Here is a 17,433-nt window from a genome sequence, read left to right as displayed (position 1 = left end):
AGGCGATCCCATGACACAGTCACCTGTTCCACAGCTATGTGTTCCCATGGCTCCACGTGCTCCACTGACTCCCATGCCCATCATAACACTAATATTAATCACTAAAATGGCTATTATACATATGACTCAATATGATTATTATACCTATGATCACCTTACAAATTCAGTGATTGCAATTTTTGTTTACATTTGTGTGTATATATATATATATATATATATACAGACAGACAGACAGACAGACAGAGAGAGACAGACAGACAGATATACTTTTTTAATCTCTTTTTTTCTAGGAAGTCTATAAATACATTTGGTCACACATTAGAGAATATTCAGCATGACTATGAAATAAAGATCAAGCATAATAGTGCAACATTTGATTATAATGACAAAAAAATCTAATTAAGTATTGCATTATTATCTTGAAATGCAATGTATTTTTTAAAATGTCTGGTTTTATTGTTAAAATTGGTATTCTCGCTGGTAAAATGTTTCATTATGTTTTCAGTTTACATTATAGAATCTCTAAACGAATTCGATCATAATACCAATGATAAAAAAGCAAAATGAAGAAACAAATTTGTCATATTATATAAGAATATTTATTTTTATTAAGTGCGAAACAGGTAAATATATACAAATGCTTCAGCAAAATTACAAATATTGTGGAGAATGACAAAAATACATTACACTGAATGAATTCCAATAAATAAATTAGATACTTTATGATAATTGGTAGCAGTGACTGGCAGTGTACCAAAAAAACAATAAAAACAGTGTTGACAAATTGTTTCAAAACATACAATTGTCATCAAAATAAATATTAAATACAGTCATAAATAAATGCATTTGTTATGGCAAATGTAGTGTACTAAATTTGTCCTTTTCCTTCATTCTTTCTATTTTTTTTTTCTTAAGTGTTTTGCTTAGTGGGAAATCAGCATCTGGTTGAACAGTGTCAAAAATACTAAAAACCTTCCAGTTTGTCTATGTGTCAGTACTGATGCACTTTTATTGCATGTGCACCAAAGTCATCATCCAATTTGAGGTGGAGAACATCAAGTTTATACAGAATACAAATCCCCGAACAATTAAAAATAACATTTAAAGAAGTAACAAATTCAGTCATGACAAAAACAAGAATAAATTAACGAAAAATATACATCTCTTTCTCAGTACTTCAGTTGCCACAGTTAGGTTGCATTTCAGATAGTCTCTCTCACTGACTGCTATGGTCTCTTAAGGGATCAGACAGGATACATGCAAAGTGTCTCCTTAAATGTGCTGCACCCCTGGAAGCACACTGAGGAGCAGGAGGCAGAATTGCTGAGAGTCTGTGGTGGTCATATCTGTTTATTCACTGTAAATGCTGCTCATCTGTGATGTCACAATATGCGAAGGGGTAAACGGCTCGAAAGCTATGTCTAAAGGAAGCTCAAAACGGGAACCTGGGAACAGCGGGTGACCCTGAGGAGCTGGAAGACCAGCCAAAGAGGAAGGTGGGTAAGGGTGTGAGGAGATGTAATGGGTGGCGTGAGTCGGGTGGGGGGTAAAGTTCCTCTCAGCCTCATGTGGCGACGGCTCCTGCTTGAGGGCGAAGTTGCTGCTGATGCTGAGCGGTGGAGTAAGAGGGCCATCATAAGGTGGCGTGGCGCTGCTACATTCGTTGGGTGAGGAGTTCTCATAGTTAGCCCCCTTGAAGCCCTTCAGATGAAGCAAGTGTGAGGCCTCCAATGAGCCGTAGGGTGGACTGGGAAGTCCCGGTGAGGGATAGCTAATGGGGTGACCCTGAGGACCACCTACTCCTGGAACCCCGCACTTTTCATCCAGCTTGTTGATCAGCATGGACGAGGGTCCAAGTTGGAGGCAGCCAGCCACGAGGTTGCTGGTAGGTTGCGAAAGCCCCTTGCATAGCATCTCCACAAAACCATGGCTCTCGGGTGACTGGCCACTCTCCAGAACCTCCGATAGCGCCCAGATGTAGTTGTGGGCCAGCCGCAGGGTCTCAATTTTGGAGAGCTTCTGGGTCTTCGAGTAACAAGGCATTACGCGCCGCAAGTTGTCCAATGCATCGTTCAGCCCATGCATGCGCGAACGTTCCCTGGCATTGGCCTTGACGCGTCGGACACGGAAACGCTCTTGTCTGGCTTTGGTAATTTTCTTCTTTTTAGGACCTCTTCTCTTGGGTGCCTTTTCGCCGTCGAGACCCACTTCTTCCTCTTCCTCTTCTTCCTCCATATCATCACTCCCAAGCTCTACAGGTCTCCTGTGTAGCGGATAGTGACCAATCTCAGGTGTCCGGTCACCATCCGGTGAGCTGAGGTCTTCCTCCATCCATCCAAGGGAGCTAACTAGCTCAGTCACATCCCCTGGTTTTCCATAAGGTTTGGTCATCATTGTGACCTAAGAGCACATGAGAAAGATTTGTGAGTACATTCAAATCCAAATAAAACCTTATTTACACCTCTATGGGTTTAGATGTTCAGAGTATGACTGAATTGTGCTCCTCGCCCAAGTTAAGACCCTCATAATGGAGAGACTTGACAGACAGCACGATTATTTTGATGATTATTATATAGCTTACAGCTCTATAATTCCATTTCTTCTCTCAGTTTTAATGCTCAATCTAATGGAAAATACTTTCTGCATGACCCCTTTGATTTCCGCAGTCATTTTGGAGACGCTGTCCAATCTGGGACACGACTGGATTTAGTCCACAGATAAAGCGCTCGGATTTAATTTGAGGGAAGCCTGTAAACCGGAATCAACAAACACAGGACCAAGCCACACTAATACTAGAACAGTGTTGAATTTGATTTGATTGAAAGACTGATGTCCCTAAATATAATTGTCCCTAAATATATTTTTTTGTCACAGAGATTTGTCGGCATCCTAATATTCTTGCGCTGATGAACAGCCTATTCTATTTGTTTTCTTTTAAAACTCTAGAGCGCGCTTTTTAGCGAAGTGTTTAGATTCTAATTAAAGTTACATTCTATTGTGCCATTCATAAACATTCGTTGTATTCATGCATTGGTGCGTGTTATTCTTTTATAAGTAGAACGCAAAAGTTTGTACTAATGAATGGACCAAAGGCGGCCCACATTTCGACTGGATTAATTTATCTGCATTGTTAAAAAATTAATAATAATAAAAAAATAAATGTAATTAATTTTTTAAAATAAAGTTTAAGTTTAATTGCTCCCTAAAAATGAAATAAAAATGGTGCCAAACTGATTCACTCAGAAGTGGTGAGTTAATTTTTTCGGCCATTATTTAGTTACTGATGAATTTGAGAAGATCAAGTATGACATGCATGTAGTGAAAACGTTTGCCTACGGATTACCCTGCGTTTAGAACCAATGCTATTTAATTTTAACACACACACACACATATATATATATATATATATATATATAATTCCTGTTCATTCAGTTATTTGTGTAATAATAATTATTATTATTTAAAAAAACGAGAAATTAAAAATATATATATTTTTTAAATCTGAATTTTGTAATAAATCCTGAAATAAGAATCTATTTGATCATACATGGGATTAGCCTACAACATCTTCAAAAAAAGAACTTTCATTTTTGCACAAAGAGCTGAAAACAGCCTAATATACACATATTTAGCCTATATAAATACATTTTTAAAAAGTATTAAAAACAACCGTACCTGTTAACGTAGCACCTGGCGTCACTTCAATAAAAGTTTTTTAAAAAAGGTGGTCAGAAAGCCTGAACGCACTGTTAAAATGTTTAAAGGAATTGCTGTAAAAACAGAAAAACAAAGTTCCAGACTCCCAGCTGATGGTTTGTGTATGTCAACAGTCCGTCTGCGCCAGTGCAGGTCCGTTAGCTCTCCATTGGTGCGTCAGAGCGTGTCGCATGCCTAACTGAAGCGCAATGACTCCCGGCTTTGACTTTCTAGAGATGCTCACAAGCTCCGCCCACAAGCCCCCTACCCCCTCCAGCTGATCCGAACGCGCGTGGCGCGCTCGTGGCCAAAAGTTTCACGACTTAAGTGTGTGCATTTATCCCCCGGGCTTTGTGTCTGAGTGTTCGCAGTTGTGTAGAGGGAACGATGCAACTTCCCTTATACATTATCCTTATAAATCTTGCAAGGTGAGAGGCTTTGCAATCCATTTGACATTTGTTAGAGAGAAGATTGCAAATGTCAGCAGTATTTGGGTCAATGACGTGTCGCTCATAGATAGGCTATGTATTTTAATCTATTACGTAATTCAAAATGTATTTAAAATGTAGTTCAATGTAGAACATGTTTTTCAATTATTCTTTTATACTGTAGGGCTTTAAAATTCCTGTCTGGAGGACAAAAACGTTTCATTAAAAGGTTTTACATTTTTGAAACAAGAAATGTTGGCATAATATTTTATTATTATTTAAGAAAAAAGTTTGTTTTGTGTTAAATCATGGTTGATACAAATTAAGTAGGCTAATCGATTTAAGTGGTGTAATCAACATACAATGAGTAATTTTAAACTTTACATGATAGAAAACACTTTTAGACCCTCATGACTGTCACATTTATTAATTAAAAAAAAATCACGAACTACTTTTTTGTTGTTGAATTGATGCTCAACAGCACATTACTTTCGTTTACTGGATTATGTAATACACCAGTTGATTTGTAGGCTATTCCAAATTGAAAATAGCCAATCATTGAGACTCTATATATCACTCTCCGCTTTTCTTTCGTGACCTAACGAAATTTTCTGTCCCAATAAAGCCTGCTCAGTGCTGGGTTAATACTCCTGAGCCCTATTTGGTTTATGGCGAGGTCAAACGTTGGTCTTAACTCTAATTACAGTAGTCTAGTGTACAAAGACGCGCGCGCGTCCCAGTAAATGATTGTGACAGCTTGGTGCAGGGTGAGCAGGTGTGTTGCTCACCCGTTTCATTCATTCGCTCCGTCCGCTCATTAGCGCCCTTCGGCCCACCAAAACATAACGCTCAATAACTGCTGGATTAATCAAGCCAAAACGGTTTTGTTTCGCTAAGATAACTCACTCAGCCGTGCATGCTGCGCCCGAGGGCGATTTGCCCCACGAAATAGGCTACTCTTATCTGAAACTATTTATTAGACTAGATATGCAACAGATAGGCCTACTTACTATGGGCATCTTGTAATTCACGAACGTATAATTATGTAAAGAACACGTGATAATATCACAAAAATGTCCATTTCAGAACTTTCCCAAGGTGGACGCCTCCAAGAGCCCGCGAATGAAATCGACGCCGTGAAGAATGACGTAGGCTACACGTTTTCTTTAAATATATTGGCAAGTTTTTAACTTTGCGGTGGGTCCTGGCGCAACATTTAAAATACTTTTTGTAAAAAGAAAAAAAAGGTGAAAAAAAAAACATATATAACGTGTTAACAAATTGCTGTGAGAAAGTAGCCTATAACTTATTCAACAGATAGCTTACTCTTTCAACACAGCCTCGTTTTCATGCAAGACATTTTTTTATGTTGCGTCCACCCTGAATAATGTCAATTTATTCACCGATCAATTCAAATTGCTCTCTCTTGCATTTGAACGGTTTTTTTTTTGTCTATAAATATATTTATACTAATATATTAACATAATAAAATAAACGTTCTTTATAGTGAACTTTTTAAGTTGTCACTTAAAGTGAAAAAAGTTTTAGTTTAAACTATAGCTATATTATATATATATATATATAACAAGAAAATAGCATTCTGTGCATTTTTCAGCATTTATGAAGTTTTGCCCTGTTAAATTGATATAGTTTGACTTTATTTGCCAAAATGGGGCTACATATTATGTGTTCATACCACAGTAGGGGCTCTATTGTAGTAGTGTGCTATTGACTGTGGGGCTTCAGGTCACACGTGTCCTCACACTGATCCCATTGTATGTGCCAAGTGTGCACATCTGTGGCCTAGACAGTCTGCTCACACTCAAAAAATTTTGGTAACACTTAAAATTAACTTTCATTCTAAATCTAATGCTAACAGATCAGAGAATGACTATACTTTTAAATAGTTTGAAATGGAAAAGTGATCCACAGTGATCTTTCAATTGCTAGCCACCATTTATAATTGGTATAGAGGTTCACTTAAACGTTTAAGTCAAGCCGGACACTGGTGAATGAACAGATGGGCTTAAGTGATGCGTCTGCTGCACCAGCGCTCACGCGCCAGTCGCCTGCCTACCATAATCTCTCGTGCGACAACACAATAGGACAATATCCATACCGCTAGTTCACTCGGGTGATGCTTCTTTCCTTTCACACAAAGGAGGAAGGCTTCCACTTGGCGGCATAGAAGTGATGTTAAGATAGAAAATCTATGCACTGATGAAGATAGGAAGCCTTTGCTATGGTAACACTCAACAATCAATGTCCAATTAATCATGATTAACTTGAAAGAAAACAGCCATAAACATAAAGTAAAAAAATAACTTGAATATTCTCTTTTTAACACTCATTTTCAAGCCACTGAGAATCTGTTTCTGAGAAACTGGCCTTCAGATTGTCGGTAGAATAATTGTCATAGAAAGGGTAAAAGTGTGTTCAGAGTGGTATACTGTCCCATATGAACCAGGGATCACATGTGTGTCAACAGTATGTACACCTATAGTAACTGTGTCATGCTTCCCCAAAGATCCCAGGGTAACCCTGCTTCTCCACAACTTCACCTCCCAGGAGTGTTTCACAATGCTGTGTCACACCTGCAACCTGTATTGGGAATTACTGTGTTGAGCCCAAACTCTCCTCCCTTGTGCCCTACCGTCAGACAGCTAACTTAGGGACCAAGGCCTGCTGCATTTTCTAGTCCACCTCAACCAGAAGTGAACACCACAATCACAAGAGACCATTTACTCCTTTTTACCATCTGACCTTAACACTAAGAGTTTCATGAGGCTTTCTTAAGTGTTCATGCAGTGGGTCTTCATGGAAAATCTGTGAATGCAGAGCCACGAGACCAGCGGTATACTCAATAGACAACCTCCTGTTGAGACAGTTTAGAGTTCAAATTATATCCAGAGGAACAGCACACAGAACTCCCATGACCTCTTTCATTGTTTGGAGTGACAGCTTCTCCCCCCCAACCCCCTCTGCAGTCCCAAGGAATTGCGTTTCTGCAATTATTCAGAAAGTACTGATTGGACTTGAATATATTTCACAGAATGAAACATTAAAATAATACTTTTAAGAGCCAAGTGATAATTTAAGTTCACAAATTACAGAATTTCTCCATAAAGATTGTTGTTCAGAAGAGTTCGGTTCATTGACTGCATAGTTTCATACTCGGCTTTTAACAATAGTCACTGCTGTTGTAGAATATACCACCATTCAAGAGTTTGGGGTCAGTAAGATTTTTTTAAAACAAATTAATACTTTTATTCAATAAGGATACATTAATTTGAACAAAAGTGACAGTAAAGGCATTTAAAATGTTACAAAAGATTTATATTTCAAATAAAAGCTGTTCTTTTGAGCTTTCTATTGATAAAAAAAATCCTAAAAAAATGTTTCCACAAAAAATTAAGCAGCACAACTGTTTTCAACATTGATAATAATAAGAAACCAAATCAGCATATTAAAATGATTTCTGAAGGATCGTGTGACACTGAAAACTGGAGTAATGTCTGATGAAAATCCAGCTGTGCCATCACAGGAATAATAGAAAACATTTATTTTAATTTCATTCTATTACTGTTTCTCTTTTTTTAATCAAATAAATGCAGTGTTGGTAAGCACAAAAGACTTCTATAATAGGGTATTTATCTAGTTTTTACTATAATTAGTTCCAATCTGATGCCGTCATTGTAGTGATCCTAACTGTATTTGTGCCATATAAATATCACACTGTTTTGAAAGAACATTGCTGACAGTCGATTTAACCTTAGGCTTCAACTGAATATATGCAAAACAATAACCAATAACAAAAAATAATATGTATAATATTTGGTTTTATAAAATTAATTGATTGGAGCAAAAATATTTTGTGAATGTGTACCTTTATCTTTATTTAAGTAAATACAATGATGTAAATCTGACAGATTATTAACAACTGCTGATTCACTTCACAGAAGTCATAACCTAAAAAAGACTTGCATTCAATGAGTCAGTTGTGAATGTAGAATCTGTACACATGAGAGAGTTAAAGGCTGTTTCTTGAATCTCTTGAACTGATTCATTAAAAAATAACCTGTCCATTTGTTTGAGAATCGGACATCACAACTCATGTATGCTACAGTGTTTGTTGATGAGTGCAGGAAACACTGATGCATGCTCTAACAAAATTATACCTGACAAAACTACATAGGAAAAGTATACTGAACTAGATTTTAAATTATTTGTCACATTAGCGAACATTTTAGTTGCAGTCTGGAGCTTTGCTATAAAGTTTTTGCTGAATGCATTACACCAAACCCCCCCCCCCATACCTTAAGCAGAAACCTGCAAAACAGACTAATCAAGCGCATCCACCCCCTGTCAACACATCAACGACAATTAGTAGGACGCGTCTCCTTAAGCACACCAGCGATGACTTAGCAGTTGTTTACTCTAGCTGGCTTGTTGTGATGCTGTTGTAGTTCCCTTGGTTGAGAGGCCTTCTCCGTGCCAAAAAACCCACACACCCACAACTATTGCCACAAGTGAGTTATCCTTTTTTGCAGTCCCAAGGGACCTGTTTGGAGTGGGCAGGGGGATTCGTTCGCCTCTCTGACAGATGGGTCCTTGTTTCTGTCTTTCTCTCCCTCACTCCCTCTCTCCTGAGCTCAGACACAGACACACTTGCTTAGACTGAGATTGAACGAATACAATAGGAATTAAAGCCATGCACACATGCTCCCTCTATGTCTCCTGAAAGCTGAGCCCCTTGTAATAATTATAAAAGCAGGGGTGTCTTTGGGTGATGGGGGCTGGGCTGTTGGGGAAAACTTCGATAAAAATTTGGACTTATTGACTTTTTCTAATAATTTTGTAAAAGTTGTAAACAAACTATTCAACCCCCCCCCCCCCCCCCATACCTTAAGCAGAAACCTGCAAAACAGACTAATCAAGCGCATCCACCCCCTGTCAACACATCAACGACAATTAGTAGGACGCGTCTCCTTAAGCACACCAGCGATGACTTAGCAGTTGTTTACTCTAGCTGGCTTGTTGTGATGCTGTTGTAGTTCCCTTGGTTGAGAGGCCTTCTCCGTGCCAAAAAACCCACACACCCACAACTATTGCCACAAGTGAGTTATCCTTTTTTGCAGTCCCAAGGGACCTGTTTGGAGTGGGCAGGGGGATTCGTTCGCCTCTCTGACAGATGGGTCCTTGTTTCTGTCTTTCTCTCCCTCACTCCCTCTCTCCTGAGCTCAGACACAGACACACTTGCTTAGACTGAGATTGAACGAATACAATAGGAATTAAAGCCATGCACACATGCTCCCTCTATGTCTCCTGAAAGCTGAGACCCTTGTAATAATTATAAAAGCAGGGGTGTCTTTGGGTGATGGGGGCTGGGCTGTTGGGGAAAACTTCGATAAAAATTTGGACTTATTGACTTTTTCTAATAATTTTGTAAAAGTTGTAAACAAACTATTCAACCAAATAAAGTTTCGAAATACAAATATAAATGTTCAATGTCATTGAAGAACCAGTTTGTGCCATAGAAGAACCTTTCAGTTATTAAAAGAACCAGTTATTTTGTCTTAGTGTGAAGAACGTTTTTCCACTGCACTACACTATTGTCTTATGTAAAGCTGATTTTTAGCTTAACTGATTAATTGTGCAACATTGACACTGTGATTTAACTGAATTAAATCAACATTGAACTGACTTGAGCTGAATAATGACACTATTCTTCTGTGGAGCAATTTTTTTAGCATAATTGGTGAATTTTGCAAAATCGACACTGTTATTGAACTGAATTGAATCAACTTCGAACTGACTAGAGCTGAACAACAACACTATTGTTTTCTGTAGAGCTGCATATCACTGAACTGAACTCATTTCATAATTGAAAGGTTTAATGGATGTTCTTCATCTGTTCCAATAAGAAACCTTTGTTTTTAAGACTGTACATTTCCCAAATAGATTCTGAAAACTGAATTGTATTCCCTTAAGAGAATAATAGAGAGTAAGAGTGCGTCTGTGTTTTAAAAGATATGTGTTGTAAAGGTAATCCCAGAGCTCCGGCCTTATCTGCTGCTTACTGGAACTGAATACAGGAGTTCTCTGGGATGGATCCTGAGGGACAGGAGAACAGCCTAACTCGTGCTCCCGGACACTGGGGAGAAGTGGGGCCGAGTTTTATAGCTGTGGACATTTAACCTCAGTATTACTCCCTTCATCAGCACATTATTACTAAAACCATTCCTTTTCTTCATTAAACACACTGAAATCATGGTCAATGAGGAGCGAGTGGGGGGAAGCAGGGAATAAAAGCCAGTCTGCCAGTTTGTGTAAATCAATCCCATATTATATCAAGTGCCCACTGCATAATTGGAAGCGTAAAATTGCCCATTTGCACAATATGCCACCTGCAACCCCTTTCTAGGCTGTTCTGCTATTGATACGATGGCTGGAGAGTGTCCACGCAACACCTCTTGCAATTTTTCTAGCGATTGCTTGGAAGTCGTGCAAATTCCATTCTGTTGGGGAATTTTGAGGGTCATACTGGCTATTAGAGCCAACCGAGGATAATTGAACCATTCGAATGAGCCGAATACAATCACTTATAGTTCCAATTAAGGTGGTCAGAGAATTCCTCTCAAACCACATTTTATAAAATGAAGTGCTCATCCAATCGCAGTCCATCCTTTTTCTGAACCCCAACCCTGTTGGGGTGAGCTGTGAGAGACGAGGGAGAAGGGGAGGGGGGTTCCATCTGCTTTGCTGGCTGTCCTTTGGGACTTGGGCATGCCCCAAGGGTCTGTAGCTGGGAAGGATAGAGGGAGGGGAGGATGGGAGGGAGTGAGAGAAGTTGAATAGATTGCACCCATGCACTAATCAAAGGCCATAATCAGTATGCCCAAACACAATAGGCAGATTTTGCCCATTCCTTATTCTAGCTTCTCCAACAAACACAATCCTTAGAAGATTCATATGTGTCATAAAACCAATTGCAACTGGCGTTTTGTAATTAATGACATGAGTGAGCAGATTTGCAGGTTTCAGTTCAACAAATTAAAAGATTTTGGAGTGTTTGGCAGGGGGCCACGGATTGTGTGTGATCAGGTGCATTCAGCCCACAAGTGGAAGTCTGATACCCACTGTGGTTTACAACAATATAACACACGAAGGTGATAAGTGGTTTGATTTAATTTTTATAAATTAAATTAAAATAAATTTAGCTTTGCATAAAACTTTTTCATGTTATTTTCTCTAAAACATGAATTGAAATAAATAAAAATCATTCTGAATATCATCAGTAAATACAGCTACTTTATTTTCCCACAGCTTCAAGAGAAAATGCAATATGCATTGGTACAATGCCAATGAGCCGACATTTAAATCAGTCCAATGTATTGGTTTTTGAAGTATTTTTCCACTTTTATACAGACTTTTTGATGCAGAAAAACAGAAGCCAGCTGGAAAACACTACAGCTTCTGATTAAATGAGACGAGAAGTGATTGTTTGTTTGCTGCATGAAAGACAGAGAGACAAAATAAAAGGAATCAAGTTGCATCAGGTTTCATGGTTTCTCGTCAGCTTGGACTTGTTGAGGGATGCCTGGATCTGAAAGCCGCGGGTCCGTGTGGGTACCCCGGCGTTAAGCATCCCATTGATTGAACTGCTCCTCCGGGGCAAAAGCAACTTCAGTGCTTTAGTTAACACCCCTCCAGCCAACTGCAGGGCTTTCCGATTGGCTGGCTGCCTCTAAGCTGCCTGTGCTTCTAGGCTTATTGTTTCGCGAGCCCTACACAGTCAATATTAAGCTTGGCTAATGTGATATAGAGGCAGCTGGAGGAGCCACAGATATTACCATGACACTACAGAGTAAGGGGTGTAATGCCATTAAAAATAAATCAGGTGGTTTGATGATTTGGCATGGTCCGGGGATTCTGTGAGACATTAGGTGGGGCAGTTGCTATAATTCTATTACACATTCTGGGGAAACCTCTGAGGAACAATTGATTCCCTTTGCCTAGTTCAGCATAATTCAATTTCTTTTCATCAAAGGCCTGAAAAGAGGAAGGCAAAATAGTTTACTTTTCCAATCGGAAAAATCAGACACCAGAATGGTCAATTCTGCGCTTGTGTAAAAAAAGAAAAGGAAAAAAAAGCAGATGTTCTGAAGACCTTTCACCTAAAGTTGGTAAGATGACTACAGAAGTCATACTACAGACACTTTTGTGAAGCCTAAGTGAAAATAGGCCTAAACAACAACGTAAACAACAAAAATAACTAAGCAGAAGATTTAGGACATTTTACCGTAGCCTACTGGATTAGTTGTTGCTTAGATTATTGCACAAACAGAGAATAAGAGAAACGTGAGGCCCAAAAATTTATCTCTTTAGTCAGTTGTAAGACTTGGTGTTCACTCTGCAGGCTCGCTTTGTTGACGCCTACGTCTTCACTGAGAAAACACGCGAGGTCCCCACTGGTTACAAAAATATATTATAGACATTTTGAACAGGTCTGGCGATCATTTGTGATAACCAAAATGTGCATCAATTAATTAATTCAGTGTGCCGTTGGTCGCGCGGTGGGGGTCCTGTGTCACCATTGTTCTGATGATCGAGACACAAACGATGATTTCAAGGCCCATTGAGAGCGCGATGGATTGTACGTAAAATCCATTAAAGGGCGGAGAATGTTGATTATTCGAAGGCTTCCGTAAAATTACAAAGTGCACTAAATATATCTGGACGTATTTGACATGTACTGGACGTATAAGACATGTACTGTCGATAAACAACTATCTTAAGTTCCATTTAAAACTATTGTTTACATATTGTATGATGATGTGGGCTATTAGTGGGTTTAAAAAATATTCATTTTTAGTGACATGACAAAAATGGTCGAATGGCTCAAAAGGGAGTTGCGCCATCAGACATACAGGCATGATTAGAGCAGGTTTAACATAAATTAGCAGACAACTTGTAGGTAATATTCAGTTTGAATAATACAAGACGGATAGAGGTTGAACCAAAATAGTCTGATTTAGCCTATAAATTATTTATCTCTACCGAATTATTTTTATGTAGGCTACTCACGTGTGGCTTAATTAAACAGGAAAAGGGAAGTTTTATAATAGTAGTTTAATAGCCTCATTTATTTCGTTTTGCTGGTCTGGTTAAGGTTTTATTTTGGGCAATACTGACATCTAGTGGTTATAGTCAAGCACTACTTTGCCTTTGTGCGGTCACGCCCTAAACCTGTGCTGATTGGTTAATAGTAGTACTATGCATAGAATAGTAATTCCTGCCTTTTAGTGATTTCATTGTGAACACATGACCGAGACACTTCAAAACATAGTAATTAATCCCAAAAGTGTTCAACACACAGTTCACTGGAAATTATCTGTATTATGAATAGCATTAAGATTTGCCTTCACTGGAATACTGGTAATTGTTCATTAGAAGCAGGTGTCATTATACTTTTGCCCAGCTACATCTATAAAGCTACATTTACCCTTTTAATGTACTTCATAAATATTCACTATAAAATACATAAACACTAGACACCTCTAAATATTAAGCATGGACTTTATTGATGTAATTAGACTAATAGATTAAATCATCCAGTTATGAGATGCAAATTAAAATGATAATAATATTTGACAGAATCAGCACAAGGAAGCATTGAGGAAGAATGCAAGTGTGAGAGAAATATTTCCCAGAGATGAAAGGAATTGAGTAAAAATAGAAATACCTAGAAATAACAGTAGCAGATCTAGCTCTTCTGCAAACACACACACACACACACACACACACACACAAAGAAAGAGAGAGGTCTTGATGCAAATGTAAAATGAGTTTCTTTTATACTGATACTGCTGTCTGTCAGTGACACAAAACACCCTAACACCCACATATGAACACGATTCTCACCTACATATAAATACAAGCGGAGAGAGTGAAACAGACTCAGTGAGACAGCACTCCTACGCACACTCTCTTCCACTCACACTGCATGCACATCCACTGCATGAATTCATCCTAGATTATTCCTGCTACCTGCTTGGTTCTCCTATTCGTTCTTTTCTCTTTTTCTACTATCAGGGGACACACATGCAATTCATCTGACTGAGCTTTTTCCTTGATTTTTTGCAAAACAGTGAACAGGGAGGAAGGACACCTTTCAAGGTCTAAAGATGGCACCAAAACGAGAACCGTCAATTAAAAAGTCTCCATCAGGGGGAACATTACCAAGGCACGGACCACCATTTCCTTGCCCTGCCACAACACCTTCACCCCCAAAACCAACTCCTGAGTTGAAACCGCGGATGCTGCGCCCCTCTGATTCCCCCTTTGACCCCAGCACGTTAGAGGTAAGTGATGGTCCTGCAACAGAGCGTTTAGAATTAGAAATTTCTCCTGCTTATTCTTCATTACTATGGCAACAGCTCTTCTATGCATCACTAAAATAGCAAAGGGAAATGTAGCAGAGATAGAATGTGGATCAAAATTGACCAAAAACCCTTAATTTGATGTGGACTTAAGAATTATACATTCATATTTTCTGAATGGCAACATGACACACAGCAACACAAGTATCAGATCTGAATTTGATAGTAGTTAGCTGTGAATAAAACATCAGTGTAATCTTCTATCCAGCTTATGATTACCTTACCATAGCACACAGAAAACTGTGTCAACCCAGCTCTCAAATCTTGAGAGAATACCAGAGCTATATCAGGATGGAAAAATGGGGCACCAATGTAGCTGGTCCACTATAGAGTCCCTGAGCTGCATTGCTGTCACCGTGAATTTTACTTAAATGTGCTAAATAATTTATATTCTTCCTTGTTATATACCTTATTCTCAAATCTAGATTGAAACCAATAGAGCAGACCAATCAGATATTGAAGCTAAGCATAAGAACAATGGGTTTGTGTAGGAATTTAACATATATATATATATATATATATATATATATATATATATCTTTGATAAATTGTCTTTATACATTTTATTCGTTATTTATACAATTCACAGATATCCTTATGAATATAAAGCCTACACCTCCATGTGCCTAGGAAGGCAGCATGGCTTCACAAACTTACAAATCATCAGCATTGAACATATACACGCTTTGCCAATTGTGTGCAGTCAATCATTATGCTATAGTGATCTGCGCTGGGAGTGTGTCTGTGCACTTATATCACTCTTTGTGTGTAATGAGAATTCTCCACCCTTCATGGTAGTGAATGGAAGTCCGACTCATTCTCCCAAATCGGTTCCTTCGAACAGTTATTGTTAAAGAATCATTCAAAAAAAGTGATTCAGCGATTCTTTACGTCATGACGTATCACGCGGTTCCTGACATCCTATTTCTAGTGAAACGTTCCAATAAAGTCATTTTAGGTAAATAGCTATTTACTTATTCGCTGTTTATTTATTTAATATTATGAATACTTTATTATTAATATAATTATTTTACAAATTAATGTTGTAATTTCATGCGTCCTGGTTAGTTTGTTGCAGCCATGATTCAACCTAACGTCACTTATTCTCAGTGGCGGCGTTTCAAGTTGTTGACACTTCAACCGTTTGGACCGAGTCAGTCAACTTCATGAACGAATAGTTCAATCATGGTAGTGAGCCGGTTTAGCTAATTCTTTAAAAAGATCCGACTCCAATGAATGATTCATTCACGAATCGGATATCGCAACACTTCATCATAACTCAGCAGCGCTAGCTCGAGTCATCTCACACTCCCGCCGCTAAACACACACCCGGAAAACAAACCACTGCAGATATGGTAGGCATATTGCACACGTTTAATTTAAAAATAGGTTTCAGTAGAATTTTTCTATATAAACATTACTAAGTTTACGGTTTGGTAACTGCATACACGATTAGTGCTAAGAATCTGTCGTTAGCCTATTTCATGCTAGCTAACCGAGTTTTACGCCTATTAGTACGCAAGAAAGTGACCAAACCTGTGTAAATTGTTAATGAAATTCTTTTACAGAAATCCAAGAGTATGATAGCTAACTTACATTAATTAAGAGATTGTGTTTTAGCCTATCTGTCACCCGGTAGCAGGGCTGTGAGTTAACGGACAGTATTAGCTGGTCAGTTTTAGCCAAGGATAGAAAACTTACCTAACTTTTTCATACGGCCTAAAATACTTTCCCAGGCGGATTTAATAGACCCATAGATGTGTCGTTGTTAGAAATCCCATCTGATTCATAGCTTTGCTATTGTGCATCATTTCATATTCACTGAATGTCGCTCTGTCTCAAAACAGTCTGACTTCAGCGAGGACCAGATCCTTGGTGAGTTTGTGTCTAGTCCAGGTGCATGTTACTCTGTATCTGTCACTCTGTATATGTACTATTTCCCTGCATTTCTTGCTAGACAGCCTGCTTTCATCATCCCATCCATTGTATTCTGCTCATCTGTTCCTCTGCCCCTGCATTCCTTCCTTACCTTTGTATTGTTTTCCTTTGCCACTGTTGTATGTCATCTCCAGATTGAGTTTAACTTGGAGCAAATACACGGTGAGTGCACTGAAAACTTTTCTGTTCTGATGTCACTTAGTTTGCATGGTGTTAAGGACAACAAGCTGCTGTTTGTGCGTCTGATAGCACCTCACCTGCCTTCTTCATTTGAAATGCATTCAGTGATTAACGTAAATGAACGGCAAGAATCATAATTTGGTTTGTTTGAAGAGTAGAATTGCATTTTTGAAGTGTAGGCCTATCAGCTAATGTGTTTCTTCTGTCGCACGGACAGTCATATCTGTAACGGGTGTGTCTGAGTCAGGAAGTGTTGAAACTGCTAACAAAAGAGTGCCATGTTAAACGTTTAAATATCAACTCTGAAACTTGATTATGTGAGTTATAATGTGTGTTACTACCAGTCGCATGAGCTTTTTTTGGTGAATGGCCATTTAGGTTCATCTTTGCTCTTGTTTGTTTAAGCAAAGAACGTTGACATAATACTGCTCACTCTCCCGTTTTCCTCTCATACCATATATGGTTAAAGGCTCAATTTAAGGCATGCAAGGGACCAGCCACATTCCAGTGAGCAGGAAAAGCATTGGAGAGATGGGAGTTTTTTTTTTTGGAAGGGCCTGTCCTAACGGATAACATTGTTATTTCGCTGAACTCTGGCTTGGAGTCAAAGGAATAGTTTATTTATAACCACAAGCACTTTAACAGTTTAAACACTCAATAATTGAAGCATAGGCTTTAAGCTTATGTTTTAAGATTAATAAAACAAACAAAAAAAAACTCTTGGCTTTTAATTGTATTATTTATGTTAT

At 38.5% G+C, this 17,433-nt stretch overlaps 2 protein-coding genes across 3 annotated transcripts in view; one reads left to right on the top strand and one right to left on the bottom strand.

Moving 5' to 3' along the window:
- Nucleotides 1-683: 683 nt before the first annotated feature.
- On the bottom strand, nt 684-4,053 carry LOC107695793 (neurogenic differentiation factor 4-like). The gene is made up of 2 exons (XM_016495840.1): nt 3,676-4,053; nt 684-2,400 (listed from the first exon to the last, which is right to left on the bottom strand). Exon 2 carries the CDS (start codon nt 2,392-2,394, stop codon nt 1,351-1,353), a length of 1,044 nt encoding a protein of 347 aa, XP_016351326.1. The 5' UTR covers nt 2,395-2,400; nt 3,676-4,053; the 3' UTR covers nt 684-1,350.
- Nucleotides 4,054-14,288: 10,235 nt separating this feature from the next.
- Nucleotides 14,289-17,433, top strand: part of zgc:153867 (myosin light polypeptide 6) — a 6,632-nt gene continuing 3,487 nt past the window's right edge. Inside the window, exons 1-2 of one of the 2 annotated variants that reach the window (XM_016495837.1) lie at nt 14,289-14,488; nt 16,639-16,666. In XM_016495837.1, the coding sequence (XP_016351323.1) occupies nt 14,312-14,488; nt 16,639-16,666 (205 nt within the window). In that variant the 5' untranslated portion in view covers nt 14,289-14,311. Of the gene's footprint in view, nt 14,489-15,824; nt 15,922-16,413; nt 16,442-16,638; nt 16,667-17,433 lie in introns of those variants that run through there. The other variant, XM_016495839.1, reaches the window with a different exon arrangement.

The sequence above is a fragment of the Sinocyclocheilus anshuiensis genome, unplaced genomic scaffold (assembly GCF_001515605.1).
Source record: "Sinocyclocheilus anshuiensis isolate Anshui unplaced genomic scaffold, SAMN03320099.WGS_v1.1 scaffold234, whole genome shotgun sequence".
In the NCBI taxonomy this organism is placed as follows: domain Eukaryota; kingdom Metazoa; phylum Chordata; class Actinopteri; order Cypriniformes; family Cyprinidae; genus Sinocyclocheilus; species Sinocyclocheilus anshuiensis.
This window is presented reverse-complemented; position numbering and strand designations above follow the sequence as displayed.

Bases quoted from the DNA above. Each gene is read 5' to 3' on its own strand.
- LOC107695793 (XM_016495840.1), bottom strand. From the start codon at position 2,394: ATGATGACCAAACCTTATGGAAAACCAGGGGATGTGACTGAGCTAGTT.